Below are 18,675 nucleotides of genomic sequence, written 5' to 3'. Positions count from 1 at the left end.
CCTCTGTGGCAACTCCAGCCTTCCCCGCTGCCCTAAGCCCATGTTCTAGCTCTTTGTCCTGATTTCGTCGTACTGACTACTGCATGTTCTTCCAGGCAACTGGTGGGAGGCTCCCAAGCCTTCTATCAGCGAGCGCCCTACCCTGGGTCCCTGCCCTTACAGCAGCAGCAGCAGCAGCAGCAGCAGCAGCAACTGTGGCAGCAGCAGCAGCAGCAGGCGGCAACAGCAGCAACTTCCATGCGACTTGCCATGTCTACTCGCTTTCCATCAACTCCTGGGCCTGAGCTTGGCCGCCAAGCCCTAGGCTCCCCCTTGGCGGGAATTCCCACCCGCCTGCCTGGCCCTGGGGAGCCAGTGCCTGGTCCAGCAGGTCCTGCCCAGTTCATTGAGTTGCGGCACAATGTACAGAAAGGACTAGGACCTGGGGGGGCTCCGTTTCCTGGTCAGGGCCCCCCTCAGAGGCCCCGTTTTTACCCAGTAAGTGAGGACTCCCACCGAATGGCTCCTGAAGGGCTTCGAGGCCTAGCGGTGTCTGGCCTTCCCCCACAGAAACCCTCAGCCCCTCCAGCCCCTGAACTGAACAACAGCCTCCATCCAATGCCCCACACCAAAGGTCCCTCCCTTCCCACTGGCTTGGAGCTGGTTAGCCGGCCCCCCTCAAGCAGTGAGCTTGGCCGCCCTCCTCCTCTGGCCCTGGAAACTGGGAAGTTACCCTGCGAGGATCCCGAGCTGGACGATGACTTTGATGCCCACAAGGCCCTAGAGGATGATGAGGAGCTTGCTCACCTGGGCCTGGGTGTGGATGTGGCCAAGGGAGATGATGAGCTGGGCACCTTGGAAAACCTGGAGACCAATGACCCCCACCTGGATGACCTGCTCAATGGGGATGAGTTTGATCTGCTGGCCTATACGGATCCTGAGCTGGACACTGGGGACAAGAAGGACATCTTCAATGAGCACCTAAGGCTGGTGGAGTCAGCCAATGAAAAGGCTGAGCGGGAAGCCCTGCTGCGGGGGGTGGAGCCAGTTCCCTTGGGCCCTGAGGAACGCCCTCCCCCTGCTGCTGATGCCTCTGAGCCCCGTCTGGCGTCGGTGCTTCCTGAGGTGAAGCCCAAGGTGGAGGAAGGTGGGCGCCACCCTTCCCCTTGCCAGTTCACTGTTACCACCCCCAAGGTAGAGCCAGCACCTGCCACCACTTCCCTAGGCCTGGGGCTGAAGCCAGGACAGAGTGTGATGGGCAGCCGGGACACCCGGATGGGCACAGGACCCTTTTCCAGCAGTGGGCACACAACTGAGAAGAGCCCCTTTGGGGCCACGGGAGGACCACCAGCTCACCTGCTGACCGCCAGCCCGCTGAGTGGCCCAGGAGGGTCCTCCCTGCTGGAAAAGTTTGAGCTAGAGAGTGAGGCCTTGACCTTGCCCGGTGGCCATGCAGCATCTGGGGATGAGCTGGACAAGATGGAAAGCTCGCTGGTCGCCAGTGAGTTACCTCTGCTCATCGAGGACCTGTTGGAGCATGAGAAGAAGGAGCTGCAGAAGAAGCAGCAGCTTTCGGCACAGCTGCAGCCTGCCCAGCAGCAGCAGCAGCAGCAGCAGCAGCAACAGCAGCAACATTCCTTGCTGTCCACACCAGGCCCTGCCCAGGCCATGTCTTTGCCACACGAGGGCTCTTCTCCCAGTTTGGCTGGGCCCCAACAGCAGCTTGCCCTAGGACTTGGAGGTTCCCGACAGCCAGGCCTCGCCCAACCCCTGATGCCCACGCAGCCACCAGCACATGCCCTACAGCAGCGCCTGGCCCCATCCATGGCCATGGTGTCCAATCAAGGGCATATGCTAAGTGGGCAGCACGGGGGGCAGGCAGCCTTGGTGCCCCAGCAGAGCTCACAGCCAGTGCTGGCGCAGAAGCCCGTGGGTACCATGCCGCCTTCCATGTGCATGAAACCTCAGCAGCTGGCCATGCAGCAGCAGCTGGCTAACAGCTTCTTCCCGGATACAGGTAACTTCAGCGGGGGCACTGGCTTAGTTACTCGGGTGATCACTGCCACCACCAAGTGGACACTGGAGCTAGAGACCTAAGATAATCCCCAGCTAAGGGAAGTGGGACACACAGAGCATGGGCTAAATGGCACACTAGCGGTGCAGGCAGAGGTGGTGTAGCTCTTGCGGAAGGGAGGAACAGTGCCTGGCATATAGCAGGCATTCAGATGTTGGAATGAATGGAATGAATGCACGAAGTCTGATTAGCAAAGGCTTTGTAGCCATGGCGAGATCAGAAGATGAGATGCTGGAGAGAAGTGCTGCAGGACAAAGCAGTCTGGTTAGGTGTGAGCGCTTGAGTGAGACTGCTGGTGGGGAGCCGGCGGGTACATTTGGAGCCGGCAGTGGAGTGGTTAGGCCGGAGTGGACTGTGTGTGGAGGGAGGTGAGTGGGCACTACCCTGATTTTGGAGACGTAAGGGGGGGGGCCAGATTGAGGAAGATCTCAGATTACGATAGCATTTATTGAATTACTGTTTGCTAAGCAGTGTGCCAAGCACTTCACCCCTGTCGTCTGATTGAATCACAACAAACTCACTAAATGGGTACTGCCGTTGTCTTCAGTTATAGAAAGGGAAGCAGGCATGGAGGTTAAGTAGCTTGCCCAGATCATAGCACTGGCAGAGCTAGAGTTTTGAGTCCTGGCCCTCTGATCCTCTTAACTGTTTTTTATTGCCTCAGAATACGAGGAGAGGAAGTTTGGTTAGTCCTTTAAAAAATGGAGAGTTAGGGGCGCCTGGGTAGCGCAGTCGTTAAAGCGTCTGCCTTCGGCTCAGGGCGTGATCCCGGCGTTCCTCCGCTGGGAGCCTGCTTCTTCCTCTCTCACTCCCTTGCTGTGTTCCCTCTCTCGCTGGCTGTCTCTCTGTCACATGAATAAATAAAATCTTAAAAAAAAAAAAAAATGGAGAGTTAGTTTTGTGAGCAGTGGAGAAATACACAATGTGCAGGATTTTAGGAAGATTTTAAGTTTTGGGTGGTTGCTTATTTCTCCTTTATTACCCAGCACCCGGAAAAGGCAAGAAAGCGGGCTGTAGGGGATGCATGTCGTGCCCAAAACAGCTCTGGCCTCTAGGACTTCGGCACAGTGCCCATATCTTGGGTTCTTGGGCTGCACTAGTTGCCCTAAGAATACACTCTTTGAAGAATGTTTACTGGGTCATACAGTGTATTCAGTCTTTTGTCACATGATTCAGTAGTTCTGTGAGGTAGGCAGAGTAGGGAATCATGAACTCGGTCAGATAGAGGAGGAAACTGAGGCTCAGAGAAGTCAAATGGCATTGATATGTTGGCCCCACAAATATTTACTGAGTATCTCTTCTCAGCACTGTGCAGGTGAAAACAGGGTCACATGTCTTGTGAATAATAAAGCTGAGTCACCCATGCTGCCTTGCCCCTAGTTAGTGGTCTTTCCACCGCTTTTTTGCCATTCCGTTGTTCTGCTTGGTTCGGTGGAGGTAAGGGTGTTGGAAGGCACAGCAGACGTAGAGGGGAGTATTAAATCCAGTGTCCAACTTACTCAGCTCTCCTCTCTCCAGATCTGGACAAATTTGCAGCAGAAGATATCATCGATCCCATTGCAAAGGCTAAGATGGTGGCTTTGAAAGGCATCAAGAAGGTGATGGCTCAGGGCAGCATTGGAGTGGGACCTGGTATGAACAGGTAAGACTTGGGAGGTGGGGGTGGTTGGCTCTTTTCCTTTCCCAGTCCTTTCCCTCTCCTTCCTGGTCCTCCTCCCTACTTGTCCCACCTCTTTGTCTTTCAACTTTCCCCATGACCTACACATCCCCTTTGTTTTGGCGGACTCCAGGCAACAAGTGTCCCTGCTAGCCCAGAGGCTCTCAGGGGGGCCCGGCAGTGATCTGCAGAATCACGTGGCAGCTGGGAGTGGCCAGGTAAGTGACCAGGTGGGAGTAGGAACTTGTGTCCTCTGCAGTCGGGCCACTCTTCTGAGGGCCCGATTTGCAACAATGACCCTTCAGCGGTCTTTCTCACCACAGGAGCGGAGTGCTGGTGACCCCTCCCAGCCTCGTCCCAATCCACCCACCTTTGCCCAGGGAGTGATCAGTGAGTATGGGTATGGGGAGGAGTGTGCGAGAGAGTGGCTTGGGGCAGATGGTGGAGGAAGAGGGATTCTGATCTCCCTTTTGTGGGTCCTGACACCCCGTTTCTTTTCCCAGATGAGGCTGACCAGCGGCAGTATGAGGAATGGCTCTTTCATACCCAACAGCTCCTACAGATGCAGCTGAAGGTGCTAGAGGAGCAGATTGGTGTGCACCGCAAGTCCCGGAAGGCTCTGTGTGCCAAGCAGCGCACTGCCAAAAAGGCTGGCCGTGAGTTCCCGGAGGCTGATGCTGAGAAGCTCAAGCTGGTTACAGAGCAACAGAGCAAGATCCAGAAACAACTGGATCAGGTAGGAAAAGCAGACTTCAGCCTGGCAACCAGGAGCCTGAGAAGAGGGAGAGCATGGGTGGGCAGGCTCCAGGCTGACCTGCCAACTCTCCTGTGTTAGGTCCGGAAGCAGCAGAAGGAGCACACCAATCTCATGGCAGAGTATCGGAATAAGCAGCAGCAGCAGCAGCAGCAACAGCAGCAGCACTCAGCCGTGCTGGCCCTCAGCCCTTCCCAGAGTCCCCGGCTCCTCACCAAGCTCCCTGGTCAGCTCCTCCCGGGCCATGGGCTGCAGCCACCACAGGGGCCTCCGGGTGGGCAAGCTGCAGGTCTTCGCCTGCCACCAGGGGGCATGACACTCCCCGGACAGCCTGGTGGCCCTTTCCTCAACACCTCCCTGGCCCAGCAGCAGCAGCAGCAACATTCTGGTGGGGCTGGGGCCTTGGCTGGCCCCTCGGGGGGCTTTTTCCCTGGCAACCTGGCTCTTCGAGGCCTAGGACCCGATTCGAGACTTTTACAGGAAAGGCAGCTGCAGCTCCAGCAGCAACGCATGCAACTAGCCCAGAAACTGCAGCAGCAGCAGCAGCAGCAGCAGCAGCACCTCCTAGGACAGGTGGCAGTCCAGCAGCAACAGCAGCAGAGCCTGGGCGTACAGGCAAACCAGGCTATGGGTCCCAAGCCCCAGGCGCTTCTGCCTCCCAGTAGCCATCCAGGCCTCTTGGTCCAGCAGCTGTCCCCACAACCACCCCAGGGGCCCCAGGGCATGCTGGGCCCTGCCCAGGTGGCAGTGTTGCAGCAGCAGCAGCAGCACCCTGGAGCTTTGGGCCCCCAGGGTCCTCACAGACAGGTGCTTCTGACCCAGTCCCGGGTGCTGAGTTCCCCCCAGCTGGCACAGCCGGGTCAGGGCCTTATGGGACACCGGCTGGTCACGGCCCAGCAGCAGCAGCAGCACCAGCAAGGATCCATGGCAGGCCTTTCCCATCTGCAGCAGGGCCTGATGCCACATGGTGGGCAGCCCAAACTCAGTGCTCAGCCCATGGCCGCCTTGCAGCAGCAGCAGCTCCAACAGCAGCAGCAGCAGCAGCAGCAGCAGCAGCAGCAGCTCCAACAGCAGCAGCAGCAACAGCAGCTCCAACAGCAGCAGCAGCAGCTCCAACAGCAGCAGCAGCAGCAGCAGCTTCAACAGCAGCAGCAGCAGCTCCAACAGCAGCAGCAGCAGCTCCAACAGCAGCAGCAGCAGCAGCTCCAACAGCAGCAGCAACAGCAGCAGCTCCAACAGCAGCAGCAGCAATTTCAGCAGCAGCTCCAACAGCAGCAGCAGCAGCAACAGCAGCAACAATTTCAGCAGCAGCAGCAGCAGCAGCAGCAGCAGCAGCAGCAGATGGGCCTCTTGAACCAGAGTCGAACTTTACTGTCTCCGCCGCAGCAGCCGCCGCAGCCGCCACAGCAGCAGGTACCCCTGGGCCCTGGCATGCCCGCCAAGCCTGCGCAACACTTTTCTAGCCCCGGAGCCCTGGGCGCCACCATCCTGATGGGCAAGGATCAGAGCATGGTAGAGACGGCTCTTCCTCCAGAGGCCGCGGAGGGGCCGTCCATACATCAGGGGGCGCCGCTAGCCCTAGGGGCTGTTGCTGAGTCGGCGGCCACCGAACCTGGGGAGGTGAAGCCCTCTCTCTCCGGGGACTCGCAGCTCCTACTCGTCCAGCCACAGGCCCAGCCACAGCCCAGCCCTGTGCAGCTGCAGCCGCCTCTGAGGCTCCCGGGGCCACAGCAGCAGCAAGTGAACTTGCTCCACACAGCAGGTGTGGGAAGCCACGGGCAAGCGGGCAGCAGCTCATCCTCAGAGGCCTCATCCATGCCCCACCTGCTGGCCCAATCCTCTGTTCCTTTAGGGGAGCAGCCTGGGACCATGACCCAGAACCTTCTGGGCTCCCAACAGCCCCTTGGACTAGAGCGGCCGGTGCAAAATAATGCAGGGCCACAGCCTGCCAAAGCAGGATCTGTCCCCCAGTCTGGGCCGGGGCTGCCCGGACCTGGAGTCATGCCAACAGTGGGTCAACTTCGAGCGCAGCTCCAAGGAGTCCTGGCCAAAAACCCCCAGCTGCGGCACTTGAGCCCGCAGCAGCAACAGCAGCTACAGGCGCTCCTCATGCAGCGGCAGCTGCAGCAGAGTCAGGCAGTGCGCCAGGCCCCACCCTACCAGGAGCCTGGGGCCCAGCCCTCTCCCCTCCAGGGCCTCCTGGGCCGCCAGCCCCAACTTGGGGGCTTCCCTGGATCCCAGACAGGCCCCCTCCAGGAGCTAGGGGCAGGGCTTCGACCTCAGGGCCCACCCCGGCTCCCTGCCCCACAAGGAGCCTTAGCCGCAGGACCGGTCCTCGGCCCTGTCCATCCCACACCTCCACCATCCAGCCCCCAAGAGCCAAAGAGACCTTCCTCACAGCCCCCTGGAGCCAGCCCTCTGGTCCCATCCCAGCTCCCTTCTGAGGCCCAGCTCCCCCCCACCCAGCTAGGGACCCCAAAGCCCCAGGGGCCGTCCTTGGAGCTGCCTTCTGGGAGGGTCTCACCTGCTGCTGCCCAGCTTGCGGATACCTTCTTCGGCAAGGGGCTGGGACCTTGGGACCCCCCAGACAACCTAGTGGAAGCCCAGAAGCCAGAGCAGAGCAGCCTGGTACCTGGGCGTCTGGAGCAGGTGAACGGGCAGGCAGTGCCTGAGCCACCCCATCTCAGCATCAAGCAGGAGCCTCGGGAGGAGCCATGTGCCCTGGGAGCCCAGGCGGTGAAGAGGGAGGCCAACGGGGAGCCAATAGGGGCACCAGGTACCAGCAACCACCTCCTGCTGGCAGGCCCCCGCTCAGAGGCCGGGCATCTGCTCTTGCAGAAGCTTCTACGGGCAAAGAATGTGCAACTCAGCACTGGGCGGGGGCCCGAGGGGCTGCGAGCTGAGATCAACGGGCACATTGACAGCAAGCTGGCTGGGCTGGAGCAGAAACTACAGGGTACCCCCAGCAACAAGGAGGTGAGTGCTCTGGATAGATTGGAGCAGATAGAGTGGGGACTGCAACCCGGGGCAACGTGAGCAGGTCTGGTTCACACAGAAGAGGTGAGGGCTTTGAGGAAGACCGCAGCCTTCACTGTGGGTTTATCCGGCTTAGGATACAGCAGCAAGGAAACCTGTGACACCGAAGCCCAAGCGGGTGCAGAAGGCAAGCGACAGGTTGGTGAGCTCCCGAAAGAAGCTGCGGAAGGAGGACGGGGTCAGGGCCAGCGAGGCCTTGCTGAAACAGCTGAAACAGGTGACCCCCAGGAGCCAGCCCCGGGGTCCCATCCCAGGATAGGGGGCACCCTGGCCCCCAGCTGTGCAGTGGCAGAGATGTGTACGCTGCAGGTTTCCAACCTTGTCATCTTGCCCCTCCTAGGAGCTGTCCCTGCTGCCCCTAACGGAGCCTACCATCACCGCAAATTTTAGCCTCTTTGCTCCCTTTGGCAGTGGCTGCCCGGTCAATGGGCAGTGCCAGCTGAGGGGGGCCTTTGGAAGTGGGGCACTGCCCACTGGCCCTGACTACTATTCCCAGCTGCTTACCAAGGTCAGAAAAATGGCAATACCTTTTGGGGATGACGAGGTTCTTGGGGAGGCGGAGGTGGGAGTGGAAGATGAGGAAATTGCTGATGTCGTGTGGGGCCAGGAGATTACGTCATTCTCCCTCTGCCATCTTGCACACAACACCCCACCCCACCCCCAGAATAACCTGAGTAACCCGCCGACACCACCCTCGTCGCTGCCCCCCACCCCACCCCCATCGGTGCAGCAGAAGATGGTGAATGGCGTCACTCCATCTGAAGAGCTGGGGGAGCACCCCAAGGATGCTGCCTCTGCCCGGGATACTGAAGGGACGCTGAGGGGTAAGTCAGGAGCTGAGTGGGCCTCTCCTTCTCTGGTAGGATTTGGTGGCTGGGGTCCACGTCAGTCAGTGTGCCCTCTCGTATGGTCTGAGACGGGAATGATTGCATGTGGGCCTGTGTGTGCATGTGACAGTGTACCTGAGCTGAGGGAGAGCCTTTTCAGGGCTGATTGGTTGGAGGCCAGGAGTCCGGAGCACAGGCAACAGAGGAGGCGGGTGGCAGGAAGAGTGTTGATGAGACTTTTGTTCATGAGGCACAGCCCACAGTGCTTGAGTGGGTCTAGAACTACAGTCAAATCCGGATTTGAATTCTCTGGTTCCTGTGTTCATTTAGCTGTGTTACCACGGCTAAGTAACGTGACTGACTTGTGTGAGCCCCAATTTCCTCACTGTAAATAGGTGTTACAGTAGTCCTCTGCTGGGGTTGTTAAGACGTTGATAAACAAAGCCCAGTGCCTGGCACATAGGAAAGACTTGGTAGATATAGCTCCTCTGCGCCAGACTTGTAGGGAGGTAGGTGGGTGGGTAGATAACAGCGGTCATGAGAGCTAAGCTAGGTCTTATACTAGTTAGGCCTGAAATATGGGAGAGACAGCCCGGTCAGGTCTGGCCACCCGCCTGACTTTTCGTCTCCCTTCCTATCCTTCAGATGCTTCAGAGGTGAAGAGTCTAGACCTGCTGGCCGCCTTGCCTACACCCCCTCACAATCAGACTGAGGATGTCAGGTGGGCCGGGGGGGGGGGGCTGGAAATGGGGATAAGGAATGAGGTGGGGGAGCAGGTTGCCTCATTTTTTCCTTCGGCCAATGGCAGATTTCACATAAGGCTATGACATCTACTAATTCCTAGATTTGTGAGGGGAAATCTGCAGGGCTGTACCAACAAATGTCTACTTTTGGCCCATAGGATGGAAAGTGATGAGGACAGCGATTCTCCTGATAGCATTGTGCCGGCTTCTTCCCCTGAAAGCATCCTGGGGGAGGAGGCCCCCCGTTTCCCTCAGCTGGGCTCAGGCCGGTGGGAGCAGGAAGACCGGGCTCTCTCCCCTGTCATCCCCATCATTCCTCGGGCCAGTATCCCAGGTAGAGGCTGCTGTGGGCATGGGCCATGCAGGGCTGGGTTGTCCAAGGCTGGGGAGGAAGGCCGCTGAAGCTTACACAGCTCCCTGTCTCATTCAGTCTTCCCAGATACCAAACCTTATGGGGCCCTGGACCCGGAGGCCCCTGGAAAGCTGCCTGCCACAACTTGGGAAAAGGGCAAAGGAAGTGAGGTGTCAGTCATGCTGACGGTGTCTGCTGCGGCGGCCAAGGTGTGTCCTGGGGGTTCCTTGGAGGCCGAAGGGATCCTGGTCCAAAGGCAATCCCTGGAGCTTGTGTGGTTAAATTCAGTCACTCACAGCTACATACTAGGACCTCCTGTGTGTGAATGCCTGGGCTGAAGGCTGCAGGATTAGGGTAAATAAAGCACAGGGGGTCCCTGCCCTCAGAGGGCTCACAATCCAGTGATAGACACGAGTCAGCAAATCAGGAGAGTGCACATAATGGGACAAATGCTGCCAGACAGCATGTCCCCAGTCACGTTTGGTGGAACTCTGTTATTTTTTAATGTTGACAGGGTTTTGTGGTCAAAGAAAATTGGAAATCCCAGTTGAAACCCCAAACAAGTTTCTTTACTACAGGATTCCTCAGATTCTTTAATTTGCTAGTGTATATCGTGAGTCTCCAAGTGGTGAATGGAGTGTGTGTCATTCCTAAACTTGGTGGGCATGGGTCCCTTCTTGCGGAGCGCCCGTTAAGGACCACAGCAGTCTGGGAGAGGTGTTGTGAAGGAAGCGTGTGAGAAGGGCAGGACTGACTGGCCACTTGGGGAGTGGGGTTCTGGGTGTTTTGTCCCCACCAAACTGGAGCGGCAGTACCCGCTCCACACTGCCGACACGGTCCTCCCGTCCCCTTCCCTGCCCTGGCAGAACCTGAATGGTGTGATGGTGGCAGTGGCAGAGCTGCTAAGCATGAAGATCCCCAACTCCTATGAGGTGCTGTTCCCAGAGAGCCCTGCCCGGGCGGGCATTGAGCCCAAGAAGGGGGAAGCTGAGGGCCCTGGTGAGTGTGGCAGGAAATCTACTCCGGACCTGCAGGGAGGGATTCTGGTGGGAGGTTCTGACCCCTTCCTTCCTGCAGGAGGGAAAGAAAAGGGTCTGGGAGGCAAGAGCCCAGAAGCTGGCCCTGATTGGCTGAAGCAGTTTGACGCAGTATTGCCCGGCTATACCCTTAAGAGCCAGCTAGACATCTTGAGCCTCCTGAAACAGGTGGGTCTGGGGGAGAAAAGCGGGAGGGTGTCTGGCTAGGGCAAAGAAGGCAGAGGGCTTTTAAAGGGAGAGTGGAATGTGGGTGAGTGGAGGGAGGGGGCTAGTTAAGCGAGGAGCTGGCGCTGATGGTACCGGGCACGTGCCCTCCCGTAGGAGAGCCCTGCCCCAGAGCCACCCACCCAACACAGCTACACCTACAACGTCTCCAATCTGGATGTGCGACAGCTCTCCGCCCCGCCTCCTGAAGAACCCTCCCCGCCGCCATCCCCCTTGGCACCCTCTCCTGCCAGCCCCCCTGCCGAAGCCCTGGTCGAACTCTCGGCTGAACCCTCAGCTGAGCCACCAGTCCCGTCGCCTCTGCCACTGGCCTCATCCCCTGAATCAGCCCGACCCAAGCCCCGAGCCCGGCCCCCTGAAGAAGCTGAAGATTCCCGGCCCCCTCGGCTCAAGAAGTGGAAGGGGGTGCGCTGGAAGCGGCTGCGGCTGCTGCTGACCATCCAGAAGGGTAGCGGGCGGCAGGAGGATGAGCGGGAAGTGGCGGAGTTCATGGAACAGCTTGGCACGGCCCTGCGACCCGACAAGGTGCCTCGTGACATGCGGCGCTGCTGCTTCTGTCACGAGGAGGGTGATGGGGCCACTGATGGGCCTGCCCGCCTGCTGAACTTGGACCTGGACCTGTGGGTGCACCTCAACTGTGCGTTGTGGTCCACGGAGGTTTACGAGACCCAGGGCGGGGCGCTGATGAACGTGGAGGTCGCCCTGCACCGAGGACTCTTAACCAAGTGCTCCCTGTGCCAGCGCACCGGCGCCACCAGCAGCTGCAATCGAATGCGTTGCCCCAGTGTCTACCATTTCGCCTGCGCCATCCGCGCCAAGTGCATGTTCTTCAAGGACAAGACCATGCTGTGTCCGATGCATAAGATCAAGGGGCCCTGTGAGCAGGAGCTGAGCTCTTTTGCTGTCTTCCGCCGGGTCTACATCGAGCGGGACGAGGTGAAGCAGATCGCCAGCATCATCCAGCGGGGAGAGCGGCTGCACATGTTCCGCGTGGGGGGCCTTGTGTTCCATGCCATCGGACAGCTGCTGCCCCATCAGATGGCGGACTTCCACAGCGCCACTGCCCTCTATCCCGTGGGCTATGAGGCCACGCGCATCTACTGGAGCCTCCGCACCAACAACCGCCGCTGCTGCTACCGCTGCTCCATCGGCGAGAACAACGGAAGGCCGGAGTTCATCATCAAAGTCATGGAGCAGGGCCTGGAGGACCTGGTCTTCACCGACGCCTCCCCCCAGGGTGAGCACTGGGCCCGCGAAATGCCCATGTGGAAGTGGAAGGGCTCCGCAGGGTCTCTGTGAGTGACTTCCTCCCCGGGCTTCGGGCAGGTAGAGGTCTTTTAAAGATCCCCAGAGAAAGTGTTCTAGCCTCTCTCGGTCATCTTACATTCCCTTGTGGTTGAAGATATTCTGCTTGTCTGCTTCACGTATTCTAGCTCCTTTTCCTGTCCTCAGCGGAACTAAAGAGTACGATTCTGAGACTGCGTCATCTGGCTCGCTCACCCTGTTCTTAGCCATGAGCTCCTTATGATTGCTTTTCCCTGGTCAGAATTCTTTCGCTCTGAGCTTTAGTGTTAGTGATAGAAATAAGTGAGCAAATACTGTGCGCCACGAACTAAAGGAAGTGATTGACATAGGCTGTTTTGTTCATGGCAAGCCTGTGAGGTAAGTACTTTTATTTTGCCCAGTGTATACATAAAGAAACAGAGCCTTAGAGAGATGTAAGTATTTGGCGTAAGGGCCCATAGCCAGTACTAGAACCTGAACCCAAGTCTTCTCACCTCTTGTTCTGGCTCTCGGTTAGGCCCTGTGGCCTGTGCTGGGTCTCCTGGGCCCTGGGATCCTGTCTCTGGGGCCTAGGTCTCTTGGATGCCTCTCCAGGGTGGGAAGGCTTCTGGCTTGCTGAGGAAGAGTGGGACTGGGAGGCCAGCGGGGAGTGCTGAAGAACCACACAGCCTCGCAGGAGGGAGCTGTGCAGGCTACAGAAAAGGACCATAGCTCCTGATCGAGGTTAGGCTGAGGTCAGTCAGCAGAAGTTGCCTCTGAGAGCTGCTCTCTTTCCTTGCCTCTCAGCGGTGTGGAATCGCATCATTGAGCCCGTGGCTGCCATGAGAAAAGAGGCCGACATGCTGCGGCTCTTCCCCGAGTACCTGAAAGGCGAGGAGCTCTTTGGGCTGACGGTGCACGCCGTGCTACGCATAGCTGAATCAGTAAGGAGGGGGCCGGGGGCCACGTGGGTACTGGGGACTCTGGTCCTGCCCACCCCCCCAAACGCTCAGGCTAAGGCAAGCACGACCTGTGTCCACAGCTGCCTGGAGTGGAGAGCTGTCAAAACTACTTATTCCGCTATGGACGCCACCCCCTGATGGAGCTGCCACTCATGATCAATCCTACCGGTTGTGCCCGATCGGAGCCTAAAATCCTCACACACTACAAACGGTGAGCTTGTGGGGTGGGGGCCGTGGGATGCGGGAGTGGGGGTTGGCAGGGGCCTTCTGGCCCATTATGAAGGTTTGGGGGTTCACTCTAGGCTTCCTGATTAGAGGGTATGCAGGTATCACATAGGTTATCCCTTTCCTCCTCCTCTACCATGCTCAGGTGTCCTGGGTTGACCTGGGGTCTGGGACAGACTTACCTTGGGCACCCTGGGAATGGCCATTGGGGACATTCTGGGTAGACAGTGGTGAAATTTTATGAAGTAGATAAGGGAGCCAGTCACCTCCTTCCTCTCTTATTTTGCTTCCAGGGGGCCTGTGATTCTCCCAAACCTGAGACACCCCATAAAGGCTAGGGTCACCTTCCCTTCCCCAGGCTGAGTTGGTGTCAAAAATAATTAGAAATATAATAGAAAAATAATAAAACCTTACATTTGTATAGCACTTTATACTTTTTTTTTCAAAGCGTTTTCACATCCATTATCTCATTTGATCCTCACAACAACCTTATGAGGTAGGTAGGGCAGGTGGTATGACCCCCATTTTACAGCTGAGAAAACTGAGACCCAGAAAGGTTAAGTGACTAGACAAAGGTCACACAGCTGGGACCAGAACCTTACCTCTCGACTTGTGGTTCACTGCTCTTTCTGTGCACCACAGTGGCCTGACTTTGGTCCCTGGGTAGAGGGAGGCAGAATCCTTGTAGCAGGGTTTTCTCAAAGGGCTTCTGTTGCTCCTTGGGCTAGCATAGAGCATCAGGCTCTACTACCCCAGTCATCCCTAGGCCTTGATGCTCTACAGCAGTGGTTTTCAAACTGTGTGTGTTTCAGAAAGTTCTGGAACACATAAACCGGGTGAGCAGACCTTGGCTCTCCCCATGCATAACTCCCCTTCCCCAAACTGGATTCAACCAGAAGCATTCTCTTTTCATCTGGTTTACATATTGGAATTCCAATAACATTTTGTTAAAGAAAACATTTTTAAAAATCTCTACTAAATCAAAAAGAATCAAAAACGTTTGAAAACCACTGCTCTGGGATGGGCAAGATTTTGGCTGGTGCCCTAGGGTGGTGAAGAGGCATCCTGCCAGGCCGCAGTCATTCCCCTGCACTGAGCCATCTGCACAGAGCCCAACGTTATGTCAGAGAAGGGGACAGTCTGAAGAAAGGAAAGGACGCCACCTCTCGGCTGTGAATTCAGAGCCACTTTTGATTCAAATGCAGACCAATGTGGTAGACACGGCCCCCAATTTCAGGGCTTCTAGTATGTACAGGAGGTAGAACTCAGATGTTTGAGCACATCATGAGCTTAAATGCCAGGCCTGGGCTGCTTGGGGAAGACCTCCCAGAGGAGCGTGGCCTTGTGTAATGTGTGGCAGGAGGGTGGTATAAGGCAGGGAGATGGGAGAGCGGGCTCAGTGTAGGGGAATTGGTGCCCCCCCTCCCTCCACACCCCATCCCCCATCCTGGGCTCTCTGTGCCACTCAGGGTGTTGGACGGGTCCCCACAACTAGTGGCTGTCTCACCAAAGCCAAGACCCATATGCCTCCACTCCATTTCCAAAACAGCACATGCCCCTAACTGGCATGTCGCACATCCCAGGGAGGAGGCGGGCGGTATGTGTTTGGCCTGAGGGAGAGCTGTCTTGTCATGGCCTGTGTCACCTCCCAGGCCTCACACCCTGAACAGCACCAGCATGTCCAAGGCCTATCAGAGCACCTTCACAGGCGAGACCAACACCCCATACAGCAAGCAGTTTGTGCACTCCAAGTCATCACAGTACCGGCGCTTGCGCACTGAGTGGAAGAACAACGTGTACCTGGCCCGCTCCCGTATCCAGGGCCTGGGGCTCTACGCCGCCAAGGACCTAGAAAAGCACACAATGGTCATCGAATATATTGGCACCATCATTCGCAATGAAGTGGCCAACCGGCGGGAGAAAATCTATGAGGAGCAGGTATGGGCTGGCAGAGGGGCTGTCTTGGTTTATGGCCCCCCCTCTGCCGAGGAGCCAGGGGCTGAATTGGGGTCAGGGGAGCAGGGGGAAGCTGTGGGAGGAGGAGGAGGTGAGAGGTGGGAGAAAGCAGCCTAGGAAATGAAGATAAGCCCACTGCCCAAGTCCACTGCCTGATCCCACCGCCAGCACTGCTGCTGCTCCCTGATGCTCTTCCCACTTCTGCAACCTCTTCCCTTCTAGAATCGAGGCATCTACATGTTCCGAATAAACAACGAACATGTGATTGATGCTACGTTGACCGGAGGCCCTGCCAGGTGAGAGAGGAATGAGGAAGGAGGAACTTAGGGGTCCCTGGGGGTGACACTCAGGGTGGGCCGAGAGGGAACCAAAACCACCCCAACTCAGTTGCCTGGCATCCCCGACTCTGGCCCACTGCTTAGGTACATTAACCATTCCTGTGCCCCTAACTGTGTGGCGGAAGTTGTGACGTTTGACAAGGAGGATAAAATCATCATCATCTCCAGCCGGCGAATCCCCAAAGGAGAGGAGGTGAGAGGAAGTGTCCTGTGTGAGTGACAAAGCAGTTCCCTCTTCTCTGCTATTCCCCAGAACCAAGTTCCAAGTCCACTGCCGTCAGATCAGATCTCTGCCCTCCCCCCGTTCCCTCTGGGGGGCTGGCATCGATTCTACCCTCTTCTCATTCCAGCTGACCTATGACTATCAGTTTGACTTTGAGGACGATCAGCACAAGATCCCCTGCCACTGTGGAGCCTGGAATTGTCGAAAATGGATGAACTAAGAAGCTTAGAGGCTACCAGGCAGGGGAGTCCCCCCACCCCCAACCTCTTCCCTGAAAGGGATGAGGGGGAAGAGAGGTAGCAGCCAGAGCCAGGACCCAGGGCTGGGGCTGCCGGCTGACCGGAGCCCCTGGAGCAGGAGGCTGGGGCAGAGGGCCCTAGGCCAAGCCCACCCTGGGCACCAGGGACAACCCTCTTCCCCGCCACCGGCCCCCAGGCTGGCATCTCTGCCCCCAGCTCCAGGAGGGGCCAGACAGAAGCAGCCATTGGGCATCTCAGGTTTGAGGGGGATATGGGCCGGGAACTACCCAGAAGCAACTGGGAGGCAGCAGGGAGGGGGGAGGAGGATGTGTGGCCGGGCCTCACAGCCCTGCTGCTCCCACCGACCTCTCCGGCCCAACTCAAGGCTGCAAAGAGACTTGACTAAGCTTGACAATCCCAAAGGCCGGGTCCCACACCTGGCCCTGCCTGCCGGGTCCTGCCCCCACCCTCACTCCCATCCCCTTTCCTCTCAATCTGTCTCTGTCTCCCTCTTCTCCTCTGTGTTTCTGTCTCTCTATGGGTTGTGTTTCCTTGTTTTCCACTCTGACAAATGCAACATGAACGGGAAAGAGGCGCCCAGCTGCCCAGGAGGGCAAGCCAGGCAAGCCGGGCAAGGAGACCCCGCACCCACACCTACCTCATTTAAGTGTTGGATTTTTTGCTGTTTTGAAATGTGAGACCCTCTCCAAGCCCCCTACTGCCCCGACCCTCTCTTCCGCCTCACTGCCCTCTTCTGAGTGGGTGGAAGGGGGGTAGGAAGAGGAAGAAAAACAACAACAAAAAATCCATCTTTGTTTTTAATTATGGGCATGGGATGGTGGTTGAGGCTAATGATGATGAAGATTGGGGATAACTGGCCCCTAGTTGCTCTAGGACTTCCTTCTCCATCTGGACATGGGGGCAGGAGGGGTGTGCTAAACCTAGGACCAGGATATCTCCCTCCTGTTTTCCCAACCCCATCATGAGCCCATTTGCCCTCCAGCCCCTGGATGGGGTGGGTGGGTGGTAGGGTGAGGGCTATCCCTGAGTGGCATGCCCATACCCAGTGAGGCAGGGTGTGGCCCGGAGCTCCCACTTTCCCTCAGTCACCAAACTGCTGCTGGTCTGGTGGGAAGGGGTGGTGATGTGGGGGTGGGGGAGCTTAGTGTCAGCGCGGGGAGGGTGGGGGGTATTTATCTATTTATACATGGGATTGTACATAGTCTTGTGGGGAATGGGGGAGCCGGCTGGAGGTGAGAACCCTCCCCTCTCCCCCCACCCCCGGGGAGAGCAAATGTAAAACTACTAATTTTTGTGCTTTATATATTCTATATAAATATATCTATTTTCTTTTTACAAAACCAGTTTATAAATGGTAGGGGGGCGTGGGGCGGACACATGGAGCTCCCCTTGTGGGGGGGCCCCCTCCATTACCCAACCTACCGCCCTTTTCCTCACCCCCTCCTCCCCACCCCCTGGCTGTGACTGCTGTAAGGTGGGGGTATAGAGGCTGGGCAATTCTCACCCCTGTTGTATAGTTGGACTATGTTATAACGCACAAAAGTGAGCTGGCCCCAGGGGGAGCCAGAGGGTGATGGGTTCCCTGCCTCCCTTTCCTTCCCCTTTCTGCCCAAGCTTGTGCTGCAGTTGAACCTCTTCCTGGGGGGTAGGGGTAGGTTGGGGGTGGGTGAGGCCCCAGACCCCTCTCGAGTAGGGAGTGTGGGGATGAAGATGAAGCTTATATGCAGTTCTCTCCTAGGGGCTGTGGGCAAGGGCATTTTGTAATTAATATTTTCAAGAATCAAATGTCTGGAGTGTAGGGGTGGGCTTGGTGGCGGTGGATGGGCGGGCCTGCTGGAGGGGGAGCAAGGTCGCTGTTGTGATTTTAGGTTTTGTTTTGTTTTGTTTTTGAATTTGGGGGGTTGCGGATTGATGGGGGTAGGGAGGTTTTTTTTTTTTTTTAAGCTGCTTCCTCAACTGTTTCAAGCTGCAAATGTTAAAAAAAATAACATCCCCCCACCCCCACAGAAACCAGTGTCATTAAATCAGACAGTGGGGAGACTGGGCTGCTGCCCCCAAAGCCACTGGATATTCCTTTTCCAAGAGCAAAAGGTCTAGGCTACAGGGAGGGGGAGATTGGCTCCTGTGAGTCAGGCTCTGGTTGGGGCTTGAGCCGGCCCTGGGATTGGGAAAAGGGGATGGGGCAGACTTTGTAAGCATATGCTAGATATCCGATAGTCCTGTAGAATTTAGTGAAGAAACCTTATACAGTTTTTAATTTTTATATAAACTAACTCAGACCCAAGCTACAAGGTTGGAATTTTGGTTGTTGGTTTTTTTTTGTTTTGTTTTTTGTTTTTTTAAGTACCCCGCCTGTATAATTGCATCTGAATTCCCTCCTCTCCTCCCCCCCCCCCCGTGTTTGTATTTTGGGTTGGTTTACACTTGCACATATTCAATTTTCAGTTTTTCCCTTTTACAGTCTTCTCCCCTCACCTCCAGGACCCTCCCCCTTTTTAAAAAATAAATCGCTGACAAGTGTGAATCCCGTGAAGACTTTATTTTGTGTTGTGTGTATCCTGTACAGCAAGGTTGGTCCTTCGTAACAACGGATGAAATGATTCCCTTTTTTAAAGCGCCCTCTCTCCCTCCACCCCCAGCGCCCTGTCCTTGGCATGTTTTGTATCAGCGATCATTCTGAACTGTACATAATTTATGTTGCAAGAGGCAAAGGGCAAGTTTTGGATTTTGCTTCTTCCAAGTTTGTTTTTAAACGACAAATAAA

The 18,675-nt window shown here is 56.8% G+C and overlaps 1 protein-coding gene across 7 annotated transcripts in view; it reads left to right on the top strand.

Moving 5' to 3' along the window:
• The window catches only part of KMT2D (lysine methyltransferase 2D), a 39,481-nt gene extending 21,046 nt beyond the window's left edge, over nucleotides 1–18,435 (top strand). For 5 of the 7 annotated variants that reach the window (XM_087855803.1, XM_087855804.1, XM_087855805.1 and 2 more), the window contains exons 35-56: nucleotides 96–1,996; nucleotides 3,572–3,695; nucleotides 3,844–3,928; nucleotides 4,034–4,100; nucleotides 4,214–4,446; nucleotides 4,546–7,440; nucleotides 7,577–7,717; nucleotides 7,841–8,008; nucleotides 8,165–8,324; nucleotides 8,973–9,048; nucleotides 9,229–9,404; nucleotides 9,501–9,631; nucleotides 10,289–10,421; nucleotides 10,500–10,627; nucleotides 10,781–11,921; nucleotides 12,755–12,891; nucleotides 12,990–13,120; nucleotides 13,583–13,630; nucleotides 14,787–15,072; nucleotides 15,313–15,386; nucleotides 15,513–15,621; nucleotides 15,779–18,435. In XM_087855803.1, coding sequence (XP_087711929.1) covers nucleotides 96–1,996; nucleotides 3,572–3,695; nucleotides 3,844–3,928; nucleotides 4,034–4,100; nucleotides 4,214–4,446; nucleotides 4,546–7,440; nucleotides 7,577–7,717; nucleotides 7,841–8,008; nucleotides 8,165–8,324; nucleotides 8,973–9,048; nucleotides 9,229–9,404; nucleotides 9,501–9,631; nucleotides 10,289–10,421; nucleotides 10,500–10,627; nucleotides 10,781–11,921; nucleotides 12,755–12,891; nucleotides 12,990–13,120; nucleotides 13,583–13,630; nucleotides 14,787–15,072; nucleotides 15,313–15,386; nucleotides 15,513–15,621; nucleotides 15,779–15,871 — 8,437 coding nt within the window. In that variant the 3' untranslated portion in view covers nucleotides 15,872–18,435. The remainder of the gene's footprint in view (nucleotides 1–95; nucleotides 1,997–3,571; nucleotides 3,696–3,843; nucleotides 3,929–4,033; nucleotides 4,101–4,213; nucleotides 4,447–4,545; nucleotides 7,441–7,576; nucleotides 7,718–7,840; nucleotides 8,009–8,164; nucleotides 8,325–8,972; nucleotides 9,049–9,228; nucleotides 9,405–9,500; nucleotides 9,632–10,288; nucleotides 10,422–10,499; nucleotides 10,628–10,780; nucleotides 11,922–12,754; nucleotides 12,892–12,989; nucleotides 13,121–13,582; nucleotides 13,631–14,786; nucleotides 15,073–15,312; nucleotides 15,387–15,512; nucleotides 15,622–15,778) is intronic. The other 2 variants (XM_087855807.1, XM_087855806.1) reach the window with 1 other exon arrangement.
• Nucleotides 18,436–18,675: the final 240 nt, after the last annotated feature.

The sequence above is a fragment of the Ursus americanus genome, chromosome 25 (assembly GCF_024610735.1).
Source record: "Ursus americanus isolate L20-20 chromosome 25, mUrsAme1.1.p, whole genome shotgun sequence".
NCBI lineage: Eukaryota > Metazoa > Chordata > Mammalia > Carnivora > Ursidae > Ursus > Ursus americanus.
The sequence above is the reverse complement of the archived record's forward strand: the minus strand, read 5'-3'. Positions and strand labels throughout refer to the sequence as shown.